The 27,350-nt window shown below is 32.8% G+C and overlaps 4 protein-coding genes across 4 annotated transcripts; 1 reads left to right on the forward strand and 3 right to left on the reverse strand.

The window, feature by feature from the left end:
* Positions 1 to 176: 176 nt before the first annotated feature.
* Positions 177 to 1,037, reverse strand: HELRODRAFT_163281 (hypothetical protein; the record flags this gene model as incomplete). Its single annotated transcript, XM_009027197.1, has 3 exons — positions 177 to 311; positions 468 to 612; positions 796 to 1,037. The coding sequence occupies 3 exons, from the start codon at positions 1,035 to 1,037 to the stop codon at positions 177 to 179; spliced, it is 522 nt and encodes a 173-aa protein (XP_009025445.1).
* Positions 1,038 to 3,618: 2,581 nt separating this feature from the next.
* Positions 3,619 to 11,079, reverse strand: HELRODRAFT_67579 (hypothetical protein; the record flags this gene model as incomplete). The annotated part of the gene is made up of 3 exons (XM_009026860.1): positions 3,619 to 3,722; positions 4,168 to 4,251; positions 10,896 to 11,079. Coding segments are annotated over 3 exons (372 nt in total), but the record flags the coding sequence as incomplete, so codon positions are not given.
* A 9,273-nt stretch (positions 11,080 to 20,352) lies between these two features.
* On the reverse strand, positions 20,353 to 23,050 carry HELRODRAFT_189164 (hypothetical protein). The gene is made up of 3 exons (XM_009027198.1): positions 22,954 to 23,050; positions 21,583 to 21,955; positions 20,353 to 21,263 (listed from the first exon to the last, which is right to left on the reverse strand). Exons 2-3 carry the CDS (start codon positions 21,889 to 21,891, stop codon positions 20,757 to 20,759), a joined length of 816 nt encoding a protein of 271 aa, XP_009025446.1. The 5' UTR covers positions 21,892 to 21,955; positions 22,954 to 23,050; the 3' UTR covers positions 20,353 to 20,756.
* Positions 23,051 to 24,144: 1,094 nt separating this feature from the next.
* Positions 24,145 to 25,020, forward strand: HELRODRAFT_67965 (hypothetical protein; the record flags this gene model as incomplete). Its single annotated transcript, XM_009026922.1, has 2 exons — positions 24,145 to 24,634; positions 24,701 to 25,020. The coding sequence occupies 2 exons, from the start codon at positions 24,145 to 24,147 to the stop codon at positions 25,018 to 25,020; spliced, it is 810 nt and encodes a 269-aa protein (XP_009025170.1).
* Between the last annotated feature and the right edge of the window lie 2,330 nt (positions 25,021 to 27,350).

Genomic DNA, 27,350 nt, shown 5'->3' on the forward strand with positions numbered 1-27,350 from the left:
ATGTTTGGTTGAACAGTCATGAATATTGTCATGAGGTGACATCAATATATAAAGTTCTCAATAAGTTGAAATAAATATTGTCAATGGAGCTGTGGGTTTAAACAATAAGAACTGATTTTGAGAATGTTAAAGTAGAAGTTGAAGCAATTCATTTGGCTGGCTGGCCAGAATCCATTTCAGAGCAAGTTGTAACGCTGAGGACGTTTTTTGCCTCTTTCGGCTCCCATGTCGCTGAAGACGTGCTTGAATGTTCCTGTGAAGAGCTTGGCATCAGTCAATCTGTCGACGGCGCCGATCGTAACGTCTGGTGGCTTTTTGTGTGATTGTTTTTATGTGGTTAGTGTCGTTTGTGGTAATAATCATCTTATTGCATGTTGACATCTTTTGGCATTTTTATATAGATCGCCATATAATTATTAAACTTTGCAAGACATTCATGGTGCCATTAAACTTTGTTTTGTACTAACTGGTATGTTTTTGAAGACTGGCACGGCCACGCTGAGTTTGAATTTGAGGTGGGCTAGAGCATGTTTCTTATCCAGCCATGTGTCATCCACGTATTTCACAGTCAGCAAGTCAAGCAGAAGTAGGAAATCTTTGAAAGTTACTACGCTTCAATATATAAATTCAAAGCAAGTTATTTATATTTATCAATAGTGTTTTATTTGTCTTTATTATAAGACTTTATTATTGAGTCAATTATGTAGTTCAAAATGCAAACGGAGAGAAGTTGGCGTTACATTAAATTATATTTATCTGCCGTCATAAATAGAAGACTGAAGAACAAATTCTTACTTGGTTCCTTTTTTTTTGATTTTATAGAAAGACACGTCAATGTGCGTTTGGTTCATGTGCTTGCCGATCACAGCAGCATCGGTACACCAGTGCTTCAGTTCGGTGAGTGAAATCACGTTCCTTCTGTTTGAGAACTTGTGGAAAGTTTCGTGCAAGACATCATTCAGGTTTTCGAGGTTGGCTTCGAGAACGTCACTGCTATCGCCACATTGTTTCACGTTCTGTCCTGTCATTTCGCCCATCGTTCAACGGGGACAAGGACTTTCGATTGCGAAACAGCTGATCAACCAGCAACAAATTTCTGTCAAGTTGCGAATGCACTCTATTAAAAAATGGCCTTATAATATTTTTGAAAGTACGCTCCCAATAATTTTCCAACAATAAATTTGATGAAAAAATGCAACACAAAACCACGTACATGTTAAGAGGCGCGATGTTACAGAGGTTGGTGATGTTTTAGCCTTAACTATAACTTTTGTGTTGAGAGAAAAAATTTGATGTTGGCTTAAAGCAGCCGAAGATATTTAATGCTAGCCACAAAATAGTTGTTTTGGTGTTCAATAAATAAATTTGCTTATTATGTCAACGAGACGTCATCTGTTTTTGCATTTGCAAGGCGCTAAGTATTTTGGTATGCAATTGAAAATTTATTTTGTCTGTTCATGTTTTCATAAACGTACCTACTGCTTAATTTATAAATAACGCCGCTCTGGATTTTTCCATTAAAAAATTGTATTTTTAAGTGGTATTAGTCGAATTTTGTTTAAGTGATGGTAATGGATCAGTTAATAATCTAAATGACCTCATCCGTTTTATCTATCGCGTCATCGATAATGATTCAATTCAGACAGTGGCGGATCTAGCTGGCCGGGGGAGGCCAGTGCATCCCTCGTTGTGAATCGTATTTGTTAAAGTCATTATTTCAACGAAACAGTATTGTTTTGAAGAAAAAAAAGACATTATAAGGCCAAAAAATGAAAAAGAAGGTCGTCAGTCAGATTTCGACTACATTACCACAAATGTTGGCACCCCCGTGATAATATATCGGTTCTTTCGATCAACAATTAAACATTTAAACACTTAGAAATCCCCCCTCTCAGTTTGCTTGTTGACGATGCGGACTGAGTTAATTTGGTCGCCATCATCTTCGTCTCGAAGTACTGTACATAAAGATAAAAGCTGTAAGTAGCTGCACACACATCAAATAACGTACGTTGTCGAACTGGTGAATTATAATTATGCGTGCGCGTCTGTTTGAGTGGTTGGATGAATTATTGCCAACGTCGTCATCGTCGTCATCATCAAAAGTTATAATTTGCAATAACGTCAGATCAGAAACATCAATGCAACCAGCAAACAGTCAACAAGTAATTAGAGCAATAGAACTATCAGGACAGTTTTGTCTTTCAAATAAAACATCAATCAAAGGACGATCAAAAGATAATAGTCACAAATGTATATCTATGTATATAATGTATGTCTATGTATGTATATAGACCTACAGGCAACATACATTTAGTAAGGGTGTCAATGAAACTGCAACTCGTGATGGAAGTAGTGGCAACTTTATCGTCGCCACAAACGCTAGGGTGATGTTAATAGCTGCCATCTCTTACTTGTTTTTTCATCGTTAGCACACCATTCCACGCCACAAGTTGTACAACATTGACGTAATCATTTCAAACTTAACATTACACCACGGTAGTCCTATAGAATTTATTCAATTGAAATTCTATCATGCTGTTGTCATCACCATCATCACCGTCATCATCATTGTTACTGAACTGAAATCATCATATCCATGATTTTATATCCACTCTACAATAAACGACGCGATTAACTATGAAACCACCGGCGTATTGTACAGTGCGGGAAGAAAGTATCTGCTTAGTTTCTCTGTCTGTCCAGCATACTGTATCTGCTCTGCAGCCATCGACTGTTGCTGGGTGATCTTGCTAGAGTGAAATGGTGTCGTGATGTCGTGGTGTCGTTGGAGCAACTTCTATTTTCTAAAAAATAAAACTCACAAAAATTTTAAATGTTATTTCCAAAGACTGATAAAAAACATCGTCAAGATTTAAAAAAATGAAATGTGAAAACTGTTCGTGCGTTGTAGCGAGTTGAAAAAATGCATCGAAACATTTGAAACAATTGAACGCTTTATAACAAAATATTGTAGAAATGATTAAAATTGTAAATTATAAGATTCCATCATCATTTACAATGCGATAATAAACTCGCGATGGAAATCAGTTGAAAACTTGGGATGCATATATCCTATTTACTAAAAAGTTATAAATTTTAAGTTAATTTTTCACGAGCCAAAAGTTATAAAATTTAAAAATATTTAAAAATATTGCAAATCCAACTGGTATGGCATGGCAACATGATAACATGCAAACAACGTTTGCAGAGGTGCTTAGGTGACGAAAAGTTGAATACTGTTGAATCAATGTTTTGTTACTTCAAATATTGTTTCTTTAAAAACGGCTGTTTTAAATACTGTTAGTTAAGTTTAAATACTGTAACATTGCTCAAATACTGTCACAAAATACTGGGGAATTGAAATTGAAAGATCAAAATACTGACAATATCAATAAATTACTATGTACTTAGGTCTGTACCTTTTTATATTTAATTTCACGACTAATATTTAATCATTTTAATAAGTTATGAAATAAAATGATCAATAAATAATAAATTTATTAAATGCAGTTTATAGATTGAAATAAATAAAAGTGAAAAAAAACCTCAATTAACTGATCAAATGAATAGTTGTTAATGAGTGAATTAATTAATTGATTAATTAATTAATTAGTTTGTTTAATTATCAGTTGGATGGTTGTGCATGGTTTCGACGTGTCTTCGCAGGTCCACTTTACGTTGGAACGATTTGGAGCACTGGAGGCAGGTAAATGGTTTGAAACCTGACGGGTAACATTCATTCATTCTTTAATTCATCCATCAATTCATTTGTTTGTTCGTTCGTTCGTTTGTTCATCCATTTATAAATTAATTAATTCATTCGTTCATTCATTCATTCATTTGCGTAATTGGTCACCCACAACTCAGTAGTAACGGTAGAACCATAGAAATAAGTTTACGACCAGTGTAGAAAAACAAGGAACAAGACAAGCATCATTATTGATCACTAACTTAAACAAAAATCGTTTTAGCGCTTGACCTGCGCGGTGGTGTAGCGGTGAAGTGCATGGCACAACTGTTGCAGTGACCAGGTTCGATTGTAAAGAGAACCCCGCCTACCTACTACATGCAGTTTGTGTGATGCGTTCTTTCACGTGTATTTACTTTACACGCACTGCGTCATTGTAATAATAATAATAATAATTAACAGCAATAATAAAGTCAAACCAGAGTGCTTTCTGCTGTGTGTGATGAGGTTGGATGACTGACTGAAGGCCTTACCACACTGACCACAGACGTACGGCTTCTCACCTGTGTTGCAGAAGAAGTTGCCTCATAATAATGCAACGCAGTGGCGTGATGATGAAGATGGTGGAAGCGCCTGCCCGCTGTGACCGTGTTCAAATACAGATCCATCCCGGTGTATCACATTCAAATGCGTGTCACGCATACATTCATTTACATATTCACGCATATACACGTGCGGTGCGTGTAACGTTTCAATTCACTTTTGAAAAAAATGAAGGAAAGAATTGTAAAAAAACCTATCAGAAAAAACATTTCTTTAATTTTTGTTATTTATTTGTAAAATTTTGTGTTTATTGGTTTAATTTGTTCATTATTTCAAATGTTATTTATTTGTAAAATTTTGTGTTTATTGGTTTAATTTGTTCATTATTTCAAGTGTTTTACATGTGATGGGGATGTTCATAGCGTTTGTGTAAGTGATGTTTGTTCAAGTGCCTTCATCTTCATCGGCTTTATCGTCATCACCTCAAAGACTGTAAATCTCATGTCATATAGATCATCAAAGCCGAAAATAACAACAACTTAATTAGCAACAACCAAGTAACAAAAAGTTGACAAGCAGAAGTAGATAAAGACTTATCATAGCTACAACAACATTAATAACGAAAATAATAAATATCAATAAAAAAAACGGCAATAAAACAATAAGAATAAAAAGAAGAGCAACCGCTATAAATAAACAAACATGAAAAATAATAATATCAATAGACTGCAATTATTTGTTATTCAGTTGACATTTTACGTTTTAATCAGCGTTTGATCGTAGTTTTGTTTGTATTGAGGCTGATTGAAGCTGGTTCGTTTTTATATATACACATATTTATTTGCGAGATTGTGTGTGTGTGTGTGTGTGTGTGTGTTTGGATTGCAAGTGAAGTGCTTATGTGTGAATGTTTGTTGTGTGTGTTTGTGTATGTGTTTATGTAAAACTAAGTGTTGTTTTTGAATCATGGTCACATGCTACGTCTGATCTAATAATCGTGATAATCGGGGTAGAATTAATATCCTTTCTTGATGCGCTGCTCTGTTAATTTTGTTATTTTCAATTTTATTAATTTGTTGTCATCGTTAGTAATTTAAAAAATCAACCATTTAATTTTGTGGCAACTCAGAAAATATCGATTTTTGACTGATTTTGTTGTCAACAGCCCTCCTCTCAGATGCAATTTCTTGAAAAAAAAACTCAAAATCCTGCTGAGGTTAACAAAACTCGATAAATGACCGGTCATTTTTTTCAGTCTAACAAAATCAAAGCAGTGACGCGATTTTTGCAATATCGTCGGCTTACAGTAGCCTATTCTTTTTTAATAATCAACTGCAGTATTCCAAGCTCCTACAAAATCATCCAACATCATGTGTACTCTACAGATTGACTTTTAAGAGACCTTCAATAATTTTATTTAACCAACGTTAAAGCTAACTTTAGTTTTAGCAGTCCTTCAATGAATATTTAGAAACTTTTTAACACACTGCCAGAGGAAATTGTGTCATGTAATAATCTATCTTGGATATTTTAAAACACAAATAATAATTTCTTTCGATAATAATAAGTGTTTTTTATCGTTTACATTTTAATTATATATGTTCCTCTTCCAAAAGTGCGTGTGATGCTTCAGCCTTCATTGAAAATTTTGAATTTAAATGTTTGATCGTTAACCTGCTTGTTGTTTGTTTGTTTGGTTGTTTGTTTATTTGTTTGTTAGCTTGTTAAAACAGTTGATGGTGTTTGCAGTGACTGGTGCGATAAAATAATTTCACGTAATGAAAATGGATCCTTAATGCACTCTCTTCTGAAGTGGAACATCAGCATCTAATCAACATTCAACTAATTTGCACGTATGTATCGAGCACAATTGAATTGAAACATTCATCTTTTAAGCGATGTGAGTGCATGTGTGTGTGTTGTATGCATATGTGTGTATGTGTGTACGTTTGTGTGTGTCCATGTGTGTATGAATGTGTGTGGGTGCTTTTAAAAAGAATTCGAGAATGGTTCGTTTAGACATTTATTTGTATTGTATTCACATATTGGCTAACATGTTGACATGTTTAGAGAGTTATTATTGTGGACGTGTAATTTAGTCAGTATGACTGAAAGAAGTGTGTTACGGTGATAACACAGCAAAATAAATGGAAGTCTATTGTAATCTCATTCATCATCACCATATCAAAATTGTGCGTGATGACTTGTCATGATTTTATATCGCCATTATTTTCTTCGAAACACGAACGCAAAATTAGTTAAAATATTTACGTTAATAATTTTGTCGTTTTCAACATAATTAATGTCATCCTATTCAAGGGCCGTATTTTCGATTAAAATAGTTCACAGACACGCATAAACATTCACATACACGTTCGCGTACACATACATGTGCACGTACACATGCACACATGGCAGTTGATAGCTTGAAAGGCTGCTATGGAAGCATTTTGACTGAAAGCTAAAAAAAAATTAAAATGACTCTTTTTGTCAAAAAAATTTCACCTAAAAACTACACTCAGTAAAAAAATAGTTCAAAAGTTCAAAAGAAGTTAATATTTTTGAATAGAACATCGTTAAGAAATCGTCGTTAATGAGGTAGTGTTTGAAATATGATCCAAAGATATTAGTTGATCATTGTTTCAAAAATAGGACATTATTGAATGAGCCAGCGCACATTAATAAATGAAAATGTTTTCAATTCTTATTGGGAAGGAGAACACAGAAAAATATACGTTGGTGCTTTTAATCTGATGGCGGGCGTCCTGACATGTTACGCTGATGTGTAGGTACCATTCAATAGATGTGTTTGTTTGTTTGTGTGTGTTTGTTTGTATGTGTTTGTTTGTGTTTGTTTGCTTGTGTGTTTTTGTGTCTGTGCCGTCTGTATATCAATAAACATTATAAACATATTTGATACTAATATTATTAATAATAATTATTTTTGTGATAAATTATAATAATAATATTTATTTATTGTTATTATAACAGTGATAATTGCAATAATTAAAATATACCACAAACAATTAAATATATCTGGCAAAGTCGAACACGGATTTATAAATGTAACTAAATAAATTAATATATATATATATATATATATATATATATATATATATATACATATATATACATATATATATATATATATATATATATATACAAAACAAAGAAGTATAAACAAAATCACATATACATTACTACACTATACAGTGCTTGCATGCACACTGGTACAGATGTTAAAACCATCAATGAATGTGCGATAGTGAACCTGCAGCTGGCCTACCTCTTGAACGAACACTGACATCCAAATTATGATGATTAATAAAAATACATGATGACAAATAACACGGACAGATGAACAACGAACAAGTACAAACAAGCAAACAAAACAAAGAGGTATGAACAAAATCACATGTTTATATTACTACGTCTAACATTACGTACGTGCGCATGTGTGTCTCTGTAGCTAGCCATCACCAAACTAACCATTTTAAATAACGGCTATTTATCGCATGACGTCACACGCATCCCAATGTCACGTGTTCATACACACACACACACACACACACACACACCACACACATGCACACATACATGCACACAAATAAATACACACATATACATATGAATATACATATTCGTATATTATATAATAATGTTACGTTATCCTTAGTTCGGCGCACTGGTGTATCTCTTTTGTGTACTCTAATCATGATAGAATGCATGCATGTAGGCACATTAACGTGGCTTGGATGGCTGAATAGTATTTCGACATACGTCCAGAAACATACGTTTCATGCTGTCTATTCTTATTTTTGCGAACACATAGAAACCAGCAAACAGGTCCCACACATTTCAACGACCTCAACTATTTTGTACTTCAATAAATTATTGACATGATTGCTTGTTTATGATATTTTTCTTGCATCTTAGTACTGAGAGCTCATGTGCATTTGTTGCTTGATCCTTAATACTTGTCATGTAGCTGCGCCTAATTACTCTCATACTTAGCTAACTAACCCAGACCGTAGAAACTTGTTTATCTTAAAGAACAACTTAACCTGTTTGCAAAAGTGTATGATGACCGGTCAATATAGAAATAAATTATAAAATATAAACATTTCTTCCCGTTTTTTAGGTTACAAACACATCACACAACACACACACACGCATACACACACAAACACACACACAAACACATACACATGCATACTTATACACATAAAACTTGAGCAGTTATGTTTGCCTTTCTGCTTGTTGGTAAACAGTTGCAATTTGTGATTGTATGTTGATAAAACTCCAGGGGACAAGTAATGCGATGCGTGAATGCACACGTGTTTGCGAATGTCTGTATATACGTTTGTATGTTTGTATTTTTTATTTGTTTCTTGTCGTTGTATGAGCTGATGAGATTTTTGTATTAAGTGTCTTTCTATTCTATAAAATGTTATGATAAACTTCTACGATATTTGTTAAACCTCTGTTGTTAAATGAACTTGTAAAAAGCAATCAACTGCCCGATTTAGTTACGCAACAATAATTTCCAAGCACTATTCAACTGTTTCATAAACTATTCCATTGTTCCACACACTATTCCATTGGTCACTACTCTGTCATTTAGGCAGGATATAGCTAGCTATGTGACGTAAAGAACAACCTTTAAAAAATATTTTAACTTGTACCACGTTTATAAGTTCGGGTAATTTTCATTACCTTTTTAGTATGAATAGGGTCTGCTGATAAATTTTGAATTATTATTATTGCCTTCTGGCTGCTCGCTTACGAACATTAACTTGCTTAAGTTTTAAAAGGGCTATACGAAGATTAAAAAATGGCATGAAGATGGTGCAAAACTTGAAGACAGTACAGTAAAATACAGTTCCTCTTACAAACACACACACACACACACACACACACACACACACACACACACACACACACACACACACACACACACACACAAACAAACAAACAAACACGTATCGGATAGCAACCACAACGAACACAATAACGATGATTCGGTTAATAATTATACTGGCACATCCTGCTTGACCAGTCCACAAAATTTTGTTTAGACTAATTGAAATTATTTAATAATTATTGTTGTCTGTTGAAAAATAAATACCATTTAATGATCTTATTTGTTCATATTCACAGTCTTTGGTATGCTTTTCAGACAATGCAAATAAAAATAAATGCTGAAAAAGTTAGTCAACTTTGCTAATTAATAGTTTAACATTTTTCGAATCATTGATAATTTTCATGTATGTATGTATATATTATATTTGAGTTTCATGCTTCGTTCCTCTTCAATTAATTTTTTGTACACGCTTCATTGACTTTTGTTTGTTCAGTTTCATTGCTATTTGATGCCATTTGGTATGTATGCGATCCGTAGGCGATCCGTAGGCTATGTGTGTGTGTGTGTGTGTGTGTGTGTGTGTGTGTGTGTGTGTGTTTGTATGCGATCTGTTTGTTGACTGTGCCCACATATGTGTGTGTGTGTGTGTGCGTGCGTCTATATTTATGATTGCATGTGCGATATTAAAAGTAAATGTGCGTTGTGACTTGTAGGTCCCTAAATACACATTTGCAGTTTTCAGATGAGTGACAGTTGTTCGCTTTACGATAGCGAATGTTTTGAATCGGAGTCAGAGTGAGGTTAAGACAGCCAAGTAACGAGAACAGAAATGCCAATGAGACTTTTGCATACGAAAACCTGGACATTTATTAGACAAATAAACCTTTAAAAGTTCTATAATGAAGATTGTTTAATTTTGACCTTTACAATGATAATGAAAATGTTGATTACATTTCAAAGTAATGTTCACAATGATGATTGAACTGAAGATTACGATGATAATTACACTGATGATCACAATGACGACGATCACAATGTTTATTACAATGATGATTACAATTAGCGAAGCTAGGGGAAGGAAGCCATGTCTTTATGTCTTTGCACAGAAAAAGCACTATTTTATATTAAAAAAAGGTCGCCAACCTAATTTTGGCAGCACTACCACAAATCTTGATCCCGTCATAATTTGAAAAAAATTTCAAAATTTAAACATTTTCAAGAGTTCTGCGTTTTCCGTCATAGTTGTCTAGATCCGCCACTGATAGCAATGATGATAGCAATGATGATAGCAATGATGATAGCAATGATGATAGCAATGATGATAGCAATGATGATAGCAATGATGATAGCAATGATGATGCTTGCGGTTCATGAAAGCACAGTGATACAAGCCATCTAGATATCATGCCATTTGTTTGGCATCTCACAATGATATAGAAAACAAAATGAATGTCTAGCGATTGTAACAGTTGATTGCACAATATTATATAACACAATATTACAACATTTAAAATGTCTGACTTTTACCAATTATCATTCATCGCCCTCACACAAGCTATCATTTACGTCGCCTTTACTTATCGTCACGTGTGGCACTATCATTTTCATAATCATTATTATAATTGTGATCGTGATCATCTTCAACATTATCACCGTAAAGATGACACGATTTAAGAAGTAGCTACTCTTCCCATATGAACATGGATTATTGTTCGGTATTAAAACCCTGACATCTTGAGGCCACTTACATTCAACACCAACTCGCATTCTAAACATATAGACACATTCACATAGACGCACCTGTATGTATGTAGGTATGTTTCTTCATGTCTGACTTCTGATGAAATCTCTTGCCACAGTACTGACAGGGGTATGGTCGGGTGTCAGTGTGGATGAGCAGGTGGGTCGTAAGGGTGGAGGACCTCTTGAACCTCTTGCCGCATATGGCACATGGGAAGTTGCGCTCCAGTCTGTGCGTCCTCAACTGTGGCGTGTTTTGTTAGGTCAAAAATTTTGTTTACTTCTACAAAATTATGTATCTACACTGAAATAAATAAGACAATAAAAAATTATGGTGTTGCAAATTGATAAAACAGCAATATGAAATATTAGGACAGGCATGTTTTAAGCTTGAAAGGTCTTGAGATTCGGGCAGACTTAATGAGGCGAGTGAGATTAACGAATCCGGATCTCAGTGCGCCTCTAATAATTAACGAGAACATCAAATAACAGGGCATTAAAATGAAAACAGACAAGTAAAGAGATGCCACTTGTAAATCAAGTTACAAAATTTAAAATTAACAACCTTTGCAAAATTTGTTTCTACATAAAAGTATGCAAAACGCGGTGGGGGTGCTCAAATGAGTTAATACTACGTAAAATACACGCTAACAGCATTCTTGTCAGCTCTTGAGATCTTTCAACAGCATCTCTTGATGTTACTTTTAAATGTCATTTCAGCAATTAGTTTGTTTAATTATTGATGGCACAAATCAACTTATATAGAGATATAAGGATATAACAAAATTGCTCAGGTACACGAACACACACACGCACAAGCACGCACATATTTGTTGACATTTGGTTCCCACACATAATGATGCTACTGCAAACATGATTTGATAATCTCTTCTGCTCTCAAACACCGAACAGAAGAGTAAATATAATTTTCTGCGAAATGATTTGCTAAGTTGATTGCCCGATATTTTGTTTGATAGTTGCTGCAAATATGTTTCAATTGAAAATTGAACTTGACTACACACACACCACACACACAAACACAACACATACCACATACACACGCAGGACGAGAAACAACAAAGTAGTTTGTAAAGTTTATTTGTGCTAACTTTTTTAATATTACTTTCACCATTATTATTTACAACTTTACATGCATTGATTTGTATTTATATTAGGTTTATTACTAATATCACTGAGAAATGAAAACGAAAATTCATGTAGTGTAGTAAGCCTAGTGTAGTAGGAAAACCAACACAAACCACCAAACAAGCTGACATCAACATTAAACTAAAGTATAACTATAATAGTAAAAAATTGCTTGAGCTTCATTATTATGAACGGAAATTGTTTGTTACTGGTGCTAACTTAAAATACTCATAAATGAATGCACGCATTAAATCACGAAACACATTTCAGTTGGAGAAGAAAAATCTAATCTGACTTGTTAATACAAATTGTTACATTGTTTCGACGTGCAAATATTGAAAAAAAATGACTAATTACAGCGGCATTAATAAATTAGAGACAGGATTGAACAGCATTGAAGCGCTGGTAAAAAAATTAATGACTGCCTGATAAGAAAATGAACTGCAACAACGCTGGTTGTATCAACCGTGGTGACCTATTTTGATCACCACGGTTAATACTATTAAAAGAAGTGGCGGTAGTTGAAACATCAACAGCAGCAGCAGCAGCAGCAGCAGCAGCAGCAGCAGTAGTAGCGGCAGCAATAGCCGCAGATGCCTCAGTAGCAAAAAGAGCAGTAGTTGTAGTTGTAGTAATATGACATTAATAGTAGTATAGTGGTCGTAGAGGTAAAAATAGTAGTAAAAAAATTTATATTAAGAGTACTTGTGGCAGTATTAATTAGTGGCAGAGCAAGCTTTACAATTAGCTTTCATCAAACTGTACACTTTGTAACAGTAGCTGCTTTTGCTGCTTCTATTTTGGTTTCTGTGAAAGTTTTGTCAATTTCGTTTAATGAAAATGACAATAATTTCAATAGCAATAATAATTAATGACAAAATCTTATAAATGATAATAACGCTAATATATAATCAATGTAAATGTTAATGGGAACCTTGTGCTGGAGCATGGCAGAAGAACTTGGAAACTGTATGGAGCACATTTCACAATGGGAGAGTCCTTTTGAAAAATCCAAGCTGTTAATATTGTTGTTGTAGTAGTTGTTGTTGTTGTTGAATTTCGTGTTGTGGTTTGAAGTGTTGTTTTTGTTGCAGCTGCTTCTGCTACTTTTTTCAAAAATATTGGTGTCCTCACCGTGGAACATTCCTACGAGGTTGTCATTGTTCGAGTCAGGATTGGTGTAAAGTTCGTCACTTCTCTTGATGTACTCTTTGTAATATGTCGGGTTGTAAGCTACATGGTCTGTGGAGCCAACCAAACGATTAACATCAGTAACATTGATGTTAGCAGCGAATGTAGACACAAATGGATGGGTTTTCATGCATTTCAAGTGCTCCAAGTCAATGAAAGGTTTTGCCAACTTGCTGTCTGTTAAGAGTCCGCTTGAACAACCGCTATCTACGTCATCATCTTTTGTTGGCGGCGCATCTGAATTGTTATCATCCGACTTGTTGGAAATTTGAATATCATTAAAACTGTTTATTTTTATGTCTTTATCAAAAACAAAATTTGCGAACGGGTGAACGTCCTGCATGTTCGATCTGTCGCTGAGCAGGCTGGCGTTTGCACACCTGCCCGACTGTTGAAAATAATTGCAAAAATAATTGTATTTATTCCAGGAGCTCATCAGTTTGGAAAGCAGGCCTAGCGTCATCGGGGACAAGGATGAGTTTGAAAATGGTGGAAAAAATGATTGTTCGTTGGTAGAATAAGCATCAAAATTTCTAAACTGTTTGCCAGGGAGGTAGTTGCTACATTGTTGCTGGTGATGGGGGTGGAAACTGTTCACGAGTTTATGGGGTGGTGGTTTGAGTTTGAAAGAACATTCAGAATCCTCTGCAAACTGTTGTGGCGCTTCAAATTCTGTATCGTAACAATCATTTGAAATGAAACACTTTTCTTCAGTTTTGATGTTGAGTAATTCACATTTTTGGTCCCATTTAGTTTCTAATTCAGTTTTTTCGTTTAAAAAATTCACACAATCATTACTATCATTTTTCAACCTACCGTTTAAACACAATTTTTCCACTTTGATATTGTTTCCAGGAAAATTAAAATCACGTTCATCGGATGTTTGAACTTTTTTCGTGCAGTAATTAAGTGGAAGGAGGACTTCCTTAGTGTTCGACTGCTCGCCTGCTTCCAGCCAGGGATTCCAAAGTTTGTGCCGAACTTCAACAAAATTACTCATGTCGTGAATCAGAAAAACTCGTCCATGAATGGAACATTAGACGTAAATCAATTGAAACAATTTGACATTGCAAAATAAATTCAGTCAATCAAATGAAAATTAGATACATAAAGAGATACAATTAAGCAAACAAATCTGAAATATACGCCGCTAAAAAGGCAGTAGCGGTGAAAATATTCAACTTTAACACAATTACAAAAGTAAAGATCAACAGACTGCGTGCACTTCAAGTCTGATGTTCACTCTACGACGGAAAACATTCAGGCAGCTAGCAGTACTGACAAATCTAATGATAATTATTATTATAATACAAATATAACGGCGAAAGAACGGGTGCACTTATTCTGTTTAAGTTAGCGCGAAATTAGTAAGAGACAAAGTAAATGATCAATTAAATCATAAACAGACATCAATAGTAATAATTATAACATCAAATATCCTCACACAGACAAGCTGCTCACCAAACGAGGACCATGCTAATTTGCACAACTATTGTTAATATTGTGGGAGCAGTGTAGCTAGAAATAGATATATTTACAACTAAATCTCTTGAAGAATTGTTCCCTGCCAAACAAAACTATTATATATATATATATATATATATAAGATGTATATATATATATATATAATGTATATATATGCATATACCCACATACACAATGTAATGAATTATTTTCAATCCCTGAGAATGATGTGACATAGAACGAGTAAAAATAGAAACGTGGTCCACATCAAATACAGACGACGTCATCCCTCGATGCAACCAATCACCGATGCATGCATCTTCATTGAAGCAGAGGTCGTGTTGCTATTGGTTACGTGGAAAGATTTAATTTTTTTGAACTGCCCAATAGGAATTTAGAAATTTTGTTATCCGTTTGGTTGACGTGCAATCATGCAGACAATGTTTAAACAAACTTTCATTATTTGTAAATTAAAAATAACATTGTTTCATTTTATTGTCCACCTGTGGAAGAAATTTGCTAAATTTGCATTCGTTCTCTACTCCGATTGTCCGTGACTTGTTCATAACTCGATTAGATAAACTCTTCATCTTAAAAAGTGAAGGCGCGCTCTTAATTTCTAAATGGGGATGCACTAACTAACGACAAATAAAACAAGCAATTGAATATTTTACAAACGACGATGAAGCTGATGAGTTATTTGATCATATATTTTGTAGTAACGTATTTCAATGCACGAATATTTAGCTCAAAAATAATTTGTTAACGAATTTAACGTGTTTGAATTCATTTCATTGTCATTCAATTCAATTTTATTTAATTTTGATGCATTGGAGTCAACTTACTTACTTTAAAAGAATTTTAATAAGTTTAAATAAAATGATCATTGCTTGAGAATGAAAAGTTTATAGTAGTTGTTTCTGACTTAGAATGTGCGCGGGAAAATTTTCCTTTCATGCAATGTTTCAGGTGTGCATTTGTAAAATATTGGAAAATGAAAATGGAGATAAAAATGGAGATGAAAGTTGTGATTAATTTGTATATATACATTTGTATGTCGAAGAATGACAAAAAAAATATTTGTTGGCGGTTCAGTTTGAATTGGTTGGGAAAGATTTTTTTTATTTGTCGTGATTTGTCTGCCATCCGAAAGTATATTAATAGTTTTATTAATTTGTAATTAAACTTTTCTGAATTAATTATTTATATTTTAAAATTAATGTTAATATCGTATTTAATTTTGTGTTTTTTCTTGCGAGGTTACTTTTTCGCTTCTTTATAAATCTATATGGTTAGGTCAACTCTGGAATATGATGTGGTTGTGCGGTACCCCCTTTAAAAAATACCAAATTCATCACTTAGAAATGGTTCAAAAACGAGCATCCAGAACACCACTCCAATGCAGAGGATTAAAATATGAGGATAAGTTGAAGCTTCTAGGGTGGCCTTCACTTGTTTACAGACGAAAAAGAGGAGAAATGGTACCAACTTATCAATTGCTTAATGGACTGCTGGATGCCAATATCAAACCAGACAACTGCCTTGAGAGTGACTGCAGTCTTTACAATTTTTCAAACATTGTGCATATGATCATTAGAGGGCAATTATACGAAAAAATAAAACAAAAAGTTATGCAAAAAATATTTAAAATTCAACACAAAATTTTTGAAACAAGAATCATTGTGTAAATATGACGCGATGAACGTTTGCTAAACTTCTTCTTCTTCTTCCGCAGTTTTAGAGCGCTTCAGCTCTGATAGGCTATCTTTACGCCTTTGATTCCTGTTGATTCTATTTTGTTCTTTGTTTCCTAAACTGTTTAATTAAAATGTTAATATTCAAATAAAAATTATATAAATTTGCAATAAGGTTAGTGTCTAAATTCGAGCCCCTAAAAATTACAGTTCCTAGACCTTTGTCTATTGGTCAACCTATCAATCAGCCTTTATAAAATTATTTCAAATTAGTCGCACGCTTCGGATTCACAATCTCTAAATTTTTGAAAAAAACATTTAATTGTATCAGTATCTACTCATCAACTGTGTATAGAAATGTTATTCGGAGCTAAGTGTGTTTAATAGGAAGAAGCATATATATCTCAAAAGCAGTTATTCATGCAGTGTTATTGATATTAATCATAAACCAATCGTGTTTAACGCTTCAGTGAACACACTTATAGTTCAGTTGAATATTACTCTGCATGTATTTTCCTCGTCTAGATGAAACTAAACTCATACAAAAATTTAAATCATTTGCATGTCGTTGTACACACGCAAAGTTGTATTGCAAAATGAATTGAAAGCCATCTAACTCACGAATAAAACAAAGCGACATACAAAATACAATCGTAAGATATTAATGAGATGACACGACAATAACAATAAACACATTTTAATTAATAAAACAAGGTTCAGTTGTCTAGTTACCTTAACTAAAAGGTTTCATACGATAAGTTGAAATAAAGAAGACGATCAGTAACATAATTTTGATTATTTTTCATGGTTCAAGAGATGCAATTGTGACAGAAAACAGTAATAACAAAAAATTATACTTTACAAAAGAAACTAAAATTTGAAAACTTTAAGAAGCAAAAACAGTGGGAGCTGTAACAACGGACGAACTACTTGAAAGGATGAAAAACAAAATTTTGTTAAAGATTTTTACTCTAAAGTAAGAACCAAATTTCGTTGAAGATTTTCACTCTAAATCCTAATTAACTTTCCATCCCAGCTATTCAATGGATGTACAAGCGGATTTGTCGGTATTATTTCAAAGTTTGAAAACGAAGCAATGTAAGTTACAACAAAGAATGTAAAATGGCAGCGTTAAAGCTTGATTGACAATGTCCTTAATTATTTTAAGACAGGAAGAAAAATTGTTCCGACAAGAACCGAAACAGAAGGGAAACATCTGCTTCGCCACTACAGAGCGCAACAAAAAAAAGGTGAACTGTGAATTGGTAGGCCGCACTTTATATCCCGATAATGTTATAGAATCAAGGCACGAAGGCAGCCTAATTTTTATTGAGATAGTTTTCACCCGATAACCGCCTAAAATTATTTTTCTTATATTCGGTGAACTTATCTAAGATAAAACTCATTAATGCATTTCATTTGCTCGTATTTATAGCTTAGCGAATTTTACGCAAATTCAGAAATAAATAAATTTGTTATATTTATATGAGAAACAAGACGACATTAAAACAAAATGTTATAAGCTATTGTTATTGTTCAAATGAAATTACTTGACAATTGGATTCTAATAAAAAATTTATATATACAAATGATGATACAAACGAGAAATCTCACTACAAAAATAATCTAATAATCAAGCACAGCATAGATCCTCCAGAACTTAACATAACAACCTACTAGATTTACACACACACACACACACACGCACACACACACACACACACACACAGACAGACACACACATCACATCAGAAACCTTGTTCGTGTTATGTAAATAAGTAAATAAATCTATAAAAATATCAATGGGGATGTGGATATATATATAGCATGCAGTGAATAAACTGACTACGCATGCTTAAATAGTGTGAGTTCGTTTGAATATGTAAATGTCTTTAACGCAAATAAATATAGCTATATATACAGCACAAGTAGGATTTTTTCTAAATTGTCCAAGCTAACGTAGTTCTCAAATTCTCACAAACTATTAACAATATAGTATTAATATATATTTATACTATTATATTATATATTTTATATACTATTAATAATATAGTATTAATATATAATTAATAATTGTTGGTGATAATACTAAATATATCACCAACAATTATATATATCAATTATATGTATATATATATACACAAGAATGACAGAAAAAAGATGTATTAATGCAAGTACACGCGTACCCGACAGTCAGTACTTTCAACGTCATCATTATCTCACGGCATGCAGATGCACTAAAAAAAAACTTGAAATACTGAAAATGTGGCATAAAATAATATAAAGTATGAAATCAAACTAAATAATAAATACACAATAAACATATATATATATATATATATATATATATATATATATATATATATATATATATATATATAGATTTTAAATGCAATTAACGGATGGTTAAGTGAAAGAAGCTCTGGCATGGTTGTTAAGATGAGACAGTTGACAGTTCATCGTCGCTCTCACCAACATCACCAGGTGGGAGCAGCCAGACTGAGCAAGACGAAATGAACAACCGTACTGAGTCAGCATAAAATAAAAAATACTTCACTGTGGTATACATACATGAAAGTTTCCAGAGAATTCTTCAAAAAATGAAATTCAGTGTCGAAACATTAATATATAACATGGCAAACAGTGGCAGAAATACGGTGCTATACTACGCAAACCAGCGGTGCCAATATAGAATCAAGCTGCGCCAATATGTGGAGAAGATGAAATTGTTACCAATCCCAGTTCATTAATTAACACAAGATGAACAGTCTCCGAAGAATAACAAAAAAACAGAACATTTATGATTACGGCACTGTTGCTTCTCATTTGCCAAATAATTCTGATAGCTGAACTTCCTCCTCGACCTATTTATACAAAAACGATATTTAAAGACCGTATTCATAGTATGCCGATGGTCTATAGAAAGAGGATAACATTATAATTTGCATGCACACAGTGGTCGAATCACAGATCTACCATCCTCATCGTCATCGTCAAACAAATAAGGATACAACGGCATCCTAATCAACAATTATAACCATTCAACAGTATGTTGAATATGAGTCGTAGAAATTTTTCGTTAAATTATGATTTTTTTTTACAAGATATCAGAATGTCTACATAAGAACAGAATTAATATCACCATATTAATGCAATGTAATATCATTACTCACACAAACTACACCACAAAGCAGTAAAATTAATTGAGAAATTAACAATAAAATATACATACAAAACAACATTTATCTTTATCAATGACATGCTGATACCATGGACCCTATCTCCAACTAACTAATGCAATAAAATAAATTTCTAACCAGATAAATATAAATAAAAAATAGTTTTAACACAAAGTCCTCGTCCAAATACCAAACCAATCTTGTTCCTCTTTCCCAGTTTTACAATAAACTGTCTTTTTCAGGAAAGTAGTGCCAATAAAACCAAGTCATAATATTTATAATAATATCAACTCAACTGGCAAGCAGACGACCCGATCCAGTTTACAAAATTTTGTCCAGCATAAGTCTTCTAAAAGCGTTACTAAGACCAATCAATTGAGTCAAAGTAAATTTTATAAAACTTAAATAATTAGAAATAAAATTAACAATTCCACCATCTGATCATTAGTACATTGAATAACTTTTATATTTTCCACCACAATCCACTCTATTGGATGATGTATTATCATTTAATCATTTCGCCAATAAATTATCTTATCCCATGCCAATTTTTTTTCCTGGCCACTTCATACTACATAAAGTTTTCAAATTTTAAGCTAAACAAATTTAACGTCTCCAACATGAAAGAAAACCAAGTGGAAATATAAAGAAGGGAGTTCATAAAGGCCAGACCGAGTATCTAATTTACGATTTATTATTGATTTGAAGTTATATTGCATGCATTGATCAGTAATTATGATCTAGTTGTGCACCCAAACAACATGAAAGAGAAGATTACTCCTAAAATAACAAAATCTATTAAAGATTGCTACTAGCTAAATATTGTGTGTATATATATATGTATATATATATGTATATATAATATACATTTGTCTGATTTGCAACATTACTTAATACTAATCACTAGACGTAATACTATTTCAAGAAATACGTTATGTGTTTAAATATGCAGATACAGTAAGTTATCCTAAAATTGAAATTTGTGATTTAAAATAAGTCAACAAAAACGATGTACAATACACACACGCACACACACACTTGCACATACTTATGTACAACACATGACTAATGCAATGAATGAAATGAAATATGAATAATGTAGATAAAAATAATAGTCGCATGGAAATATGATGATGGTCTTTGAAAAAGAAAATAATATCTCAATGTTTACAAATTTTTATTGACAATTTACAAAATATGACGTAGATAGATAGCGTAGTAAACCGATCAGCCAGCCAGCCAGCCATTCATCCAACAACTTGTGCAATGTGTCCAACTTCTTCCAACTTGTCAGAGCCGACCAGCCTCTCTGAAGCCATCCTCTGATGACTGTAGCTGCTCCTTTCCCTGATCCTCGCCCACTGACGTTCCAACGAGCTGAAGGGAGATTTCTTGGCACCCCTCTCACCCCCTTGGGAGGTGATTCGACAGAGTTGAGTTAGAAAGATTATGCAGCCCAACACAAGAGCAAGAGACGGCCAGAAGATGCTGTTGACCACTTCACTGAGCATCACAATTTCAAGTAGAACAAAATTTACTTCACCATTCTGGCTGCCTGCCTCTGAGGAAGGGATGATGTTGCTTGTGTTGTTGTTAGTTGGGTCAACATCCGAGGTGTTGGAAGTGTTCAAATCTTCAACATTTTTATAGTAACATTTGAACGGCTCGCCAAATTTTTTTTTGACTTTTGAAATGAAATTTGCAACTGCTTCTTTGTTCTCATTAGAGTTATGTCCACACTTGTGATAGGAGCACTGGAGAGGAGGGGTGCAGAAAATAATTTTTCATTAAATTGTTAGTTGTTACTTTTCAATTAGTTTTACAAAGATTTATAATATGGTAAGGGTAACAGAAAGTAAGAATCTCACTATAATCACTGCTATCATATTTTTTATCTTTATTATTATTTCACACAGCTATTATTATTATAGAAACAAACAAACAAACAAACAAACAAACAAACAGGCGGACAAAGGAACAATGATCCATTCTTATTAAAAAATGTCACTTCCATTTCTGCTTTATGTTAGAAGTAAATGCAATTTAAACTGTTCAACAAACAAACAAACAAACCCCTGTTATCTTTTGTGCTTCATAAGTGTAGAAAGTATTATAGAGGGTTAGATTTTTTGTTTTGTCACCATACGTCAGTAGGTTGACGAGGACATTCGTGCATGGATAACTCGATATGCATCCACTGGTCTGACACTTGCATGTCACTATCGTATCCGACATATCACAATGAGTAAGATTGCAGACTCCTTCCATGTAGTGCCTGGTAGGAATGTAAGGGATCACGTACATGATGACAAGGGCAGCCAGTAGGGATGCTCCAATCAGCGAGAGTACAATTCCAACTCCAAGCAAGTAGTTGACCTTCATCTCTCTTTTAAACTTTTATCAGTTCTTTTAAGTGATGTCCTTTTTTCAATTTTAAAGTGATGTCCTACATAAGACAATAAATTTAATGCAAACTAGTTTGTTTTATCTCAATTATTTATTAATCAGTCAGATAAGCATAGACAAGATGAGAAGGTATAAATAATTAATTAAAAATGATGAGAAGGTATAATTAATTAATTAATTAATTTAGTAACTGAATTAATTATTAATACCTTCTCATCATGTTTAGTTTAATTCAATAAAGTTTAATTATCAGAATTTAAAATCTTCTGAAATACAGTTGTTTAAAAGTTGAATTTTAAAAAGCTAATTTACTGCATACATTTTTTTACATATATTATAGAAAATATAATATATTATATAATTTATAATATAAAAAATATATATCTACAATATATGTTATAACATAAACAAACAACCTAATTAAATTTTTGAAAATGTAAAATTATATTATTGCACATAAATAACTCATCACATCACTTCATCATCTCATCTGTCAGTCAGTTTCAAACAAATAATTTTAAAGACAAATGACTAATCACTAATTAACAATAGTATTAAATAATTAATTACATTAATTATTAATCTAACATCTAATTACTAAACAAATGAAATAAAATAAATAAAAATTTATCTATTACTGATTATTCATCATGTCTATTATTAGGGATTACATAAATGAATAAAAAAACACATTTAGAACAATTTACCATTAGAATAGAAAAAAAACCAAAAACACTCAAAAAATACCAAACAGGCAGATCAACAGTAATGCTGAGGTTCAACATTCAATGAAATGAACCCAACAATCAACAATGAATCAGATTTATTTCCGTTTGTCAAGAAATATATAAAATTAGGTAAAAAATGTGGAAGTTTTTAACTCTAACTCAAAGAAAGCCATGCAGAGCAGAAACAAACAAAACTTGAATGACAATACAAATACACAGAAGAACACAGAAAAGAAGAACAGTGTAATTTTCTGTATTTTTTATAAAATAGGCAAATAAATAAATCAAAAGAAAAATGCAAAAAATGTACCTTTGATCTTTAATATTCATCCGATGAATAGAAAATTTTAAATTACACTAACTAAGCCAATTTACTAAATTCATCAGGATCCAAGCAACATTTTGTCTCTATAAAATAAAAGCATAAATAAATAAAATCTTTACACAAACATCACGTGATGCAAAGATAAATTAAAAAGGTAAATGGATACATACATACAAACATACATACATACATACATACATACATACATACATACATACATACATACATACATACATACATACATGCATACATACACACATACATACAAACATATATACATACACACACACACATACATATAACATACATACATACAAAAATACACGCATCTATAATATATATTAAGTCTTTAATATCATATTCATATATATGTACTTGTGTGTGTGTATATATATATATATATATATATATATGTGTGTGTGTGTGTGTGTATGTACGTATATATATGTATAAAATACTAGATCATATCTATAATAATCAGGTCCCTGTCGTTATTATTCTATACTATATATGTTAAAAACATGCCTGGATAAATTCATGATAATGAAATCTTCAATATTATGACGTAAAAGTTTGAGTCATGTGGTATAGTTCAATTTTTCTTTCTAATTTCTCAGCTTTGACTCCAAAACATTTTCCCCTAATTGTAACTACTGAAATATGTCTTATATTTATTGCTCAGTAAATGCCTGACCGTACTGGTTTGTTAGTCATGTGGTACACGAGCGGGGTACTTTTTTAGCTTTAAACGGTATTGCCCCATAGTATTCTTCCCACTAAAAACATAACTGGAAGCAAGCGCAGCAATGACTTCCTCTAAGCAAAATCTGTATATTGAACCAATTTATTATATACGTTCTGTAATATAGGTTTTAAGTATATGGGTTCGAGTTATCAGAGAGATCCTGAGATATACAATATAATGACTTAAACGCTTTTTGATCAATTTTTAGATCTAGTGGTATACTTCAATTTCAATTCAATTAATTATAATAGCCAGCAATCATAATTCACTTACATCGTAATATTTATCCATAAAAATTGAAAGTTCTTTGGTTGTGAATGTAAGCGATCTAACTAAACTGAGTTATTCTTGTCTACTGCTACTGCGGGAGCTGTTCGTTCGATCTTTAAATCACTTCCGTCCATCGATTATTTTTAATCTTAAAAATAAAAATGTCAAATTTTGGTTATCCGGGGCCAGGAGGTGGCTACCCTCCCCAACAGCCCGGTGGTTATCCACAGCAGCCCGGTGGTTATCCACAACAACCTGGTGGGTATCCCCAGCAACCTGGTGGCTATCCCCAACAGCCTGGAAGTTATCCGAATCAGCCTGCAGGAGGTCAAGCTGGTGGTTACCAGGCTGGAGGTTTTGGCTTCAACCCCCCACAAAACCCTTCTAAGCCTGTCAATCCAGCAGTGCCTCCTCAAGGGCAGAATTGGGGTGGTGGCGTTGGTGGTAATGCACCCTCTGGAGTTGATCCAAATGTGTTTCAATGGTTTCAGGCAGTTGATCGAGATAGGACTGGAAAAATCAATGCTAATGAATTACAAATGGCTCTTACAAATGCAAACTGGTCCAAATTTAATCTGGACACATGCAGATTGATGATAACAATGTTTGATAGGGACAAAAGTGGTCAGATTGATATCAATGAATTTCAAGGTTTCTCATTAAAATATGATAAATTATAAAATAAACCACTTAAAATGTTCATAATTATAATTGTAGGTTTGTGGACTTACATACATCAATGGAAAACTATATTTGATCAGTTCGACAGAGATAGATCAGGGACAATTGATGGAAATGAATTGCACAGTGCTTATCTCCAAATGGGTTACAGGTTGTCACCTCAGTTCTCTCAGTCAGTTGTGTACAGATTCGACATGAGTGGTCAACAGCGTATATCACTCGATTACTTCATTCATTCATGCATTCTCATAAAAAATATAACGGAGCAGTTTCGTGCAAGAGACACTGCAAATAGTGGCTTCGTTCAGATCGGTTATGAAGATTTTGTATCAGCTGTTGTGCTCAATAAAATTTGATATTATCAAAGCTGAATCATCGTTAAATATTTAAACTTCAAATGCAATTTTCATATACATTAGTTTTTTTATGTTTAATCTTTAATGCTTGGACAACTTGCGCTTTTAAATTGTGTAGTAATTTTTTGAGTAGTTTCTCCTTTTAAAATATTTGAATATATATATTTCATTTGTTTGTTTTACATTGCCATTAATTATTTTAGTTTAGTGTAATTGTAAATCACTGACATTGACATTATTTTTTATTTGCTTCTGCTCTGATTATATTTTATATCTCTTGTAATCAGTACAGATTTTTAATATTTCCCATCATGCATGTGTCTAGTGAAATTTCTATACAAGTATCTTTTACATTATTTATTAACATACATTTATTAGATGCACATATACATGTATATTTTAATTTACAGCATATTTAACATCCAGGTAGTCTCAAACGCCCTACATTAAATTTTTATTATTGTGTAATTCTAATGAACACGTGCATACTTTTATTGACTTATGTGTTCTTCGATCTGTCAGATTCAGAAATGGTGTATGCTTATTTTAGGTGTATAAAATCATATGGTCACTCTTTAGTCTTTAGAGATCCTTAATCGCTCTTTAGAGACCTTTAAAAGAACGTTACGTAAATAAATATATCGCGTCGCCACTGAAATGTATTTGTAGCAACGCGCCATGCAGCTGAAGCTTGTGAATTCCACTCAAGCACTGTTTGGCATTTAAAGTGCATCATACTATATTTGAATGCGACACGATGTGCTTTTGTGTGGCTGGTTCTTTCCACAAAATCATCCTTGCCAGGCTCTAGCTTGATGGTTCTGAAATGTCCTCCCTCAGATGTTTCTGGTTCTGAGATGTCCTCTCTGATGTTTCTGGCCTGATCAACGCATACGCACGTGCGTGTTTAATAACTGCGCGAATCAGAAATTCATTTCTTACACAATGCTTGTACTGTTTATAGTATTATATAAATGACTGTTCACGTATAGTTTAGAAAATATAAAAAAGTGAAAGCAAATTCCCATATTCATCATTTTAATTTCATCTATCTCTCCCGGAATGATTATTATCCAACAACAACAATCAACTAAAAGTAATAAAACAGCTATGTTATTATCTATTAATAACAAAAATGTTTCTCAATTCACATTCAATTAACAACAATTCATTTTTTTGAAAGGTTATGAAAATGAATTTTAAAAAAATAACACCTGTAATGGTAATACTAATTTCGAACTTCTGAACAATGACTGCTCAAATATACATGAACGAGTCAATGAAATTAAAAATTCCAACATAAAATACGATATTTTCATTGCAAGCAATTGTCATTTTGTAATAAATAATGTGCTGTTGTGTGACCTTGACTTAGAATGAATCAAAAAAATATGTATTGGTCTCCATCGTTTAAAAAGTGGCAGTAGTATATTAGATTGAAATCAATGGATAGGTCTTCTGTATAAATATAAATAAATCAATTCAAAGTTCGGCCATTTGGTCAAATGAAATAGTCATTATTCAAGATGGATCGCTAAATAACAATTCAAATGTATAATATAAATAATGTACCTCTATACGTAAGAGCTATGTTCTAAATATATATTAACCAATAATAAACGAGTGGACGTAGATGACATCAACACGAAAGCAAACTCCATAACAAACTGTCAAGTCATGCAAACATACGACAGATTAATAGTATTCGTATCTTTTTAGGGAAGACTATCAATTTTATTTGATATTGAAAAAAATGTCACGGAAAACAAGTTATGAGAAACATTGCAAGCTCAAACAAAACAATTTTAACCGACCCATAATAGCATTAGTGGTAGTTTTATTATTAGTAGTACTAGTAGTAGCAGCAGCAGTAGCAGTAGAGCAGCGGGCTCTCAAAGCGCAATTTACTTAGTTAAGTGATAATTGCACAGTAAACATTCACTGATTTGCCGGTACACAATGAACGAAAAATATATAATATCATGTAGTGTAATGTACATACAAAAAATGACTTAGATTGAACTTGAAATTAAGCAATTCATAAATGAGACTATCACGAATATTCACTCTTTAAATTAGTTAATGATAATAATTATTAAGTTATTAAATATAATTTATATGTTGAAAAACGCACGTTAATGATACTAAGATATCACATTAATCAGAGTAATTCAGAATTATAATATATTAAGTAAATTAATATGTATAAATTTATCATTATATAATAGAAATTTAACTTTGTTGAAACGTTGGCTTGAACTTTTGCAGTGTATGATGGGTGCGCGGACGTACACACACGCACACACACACGCACACACACGCATCACGTA

Source organism: Helobdella robusta (genome assembly GCF_000326865.2).
Source record: "Helobdella robusta unplaced genomic scaffold HELROscaffold_5, whole genome shotgun sequence".
Taxonomy (NCBI): Eukaryota; Metazoa; Annelida; class Clitellata; order Rhynchobdellida; family Glossiphoniidae; genus Helobdella; species Helobdella robusta.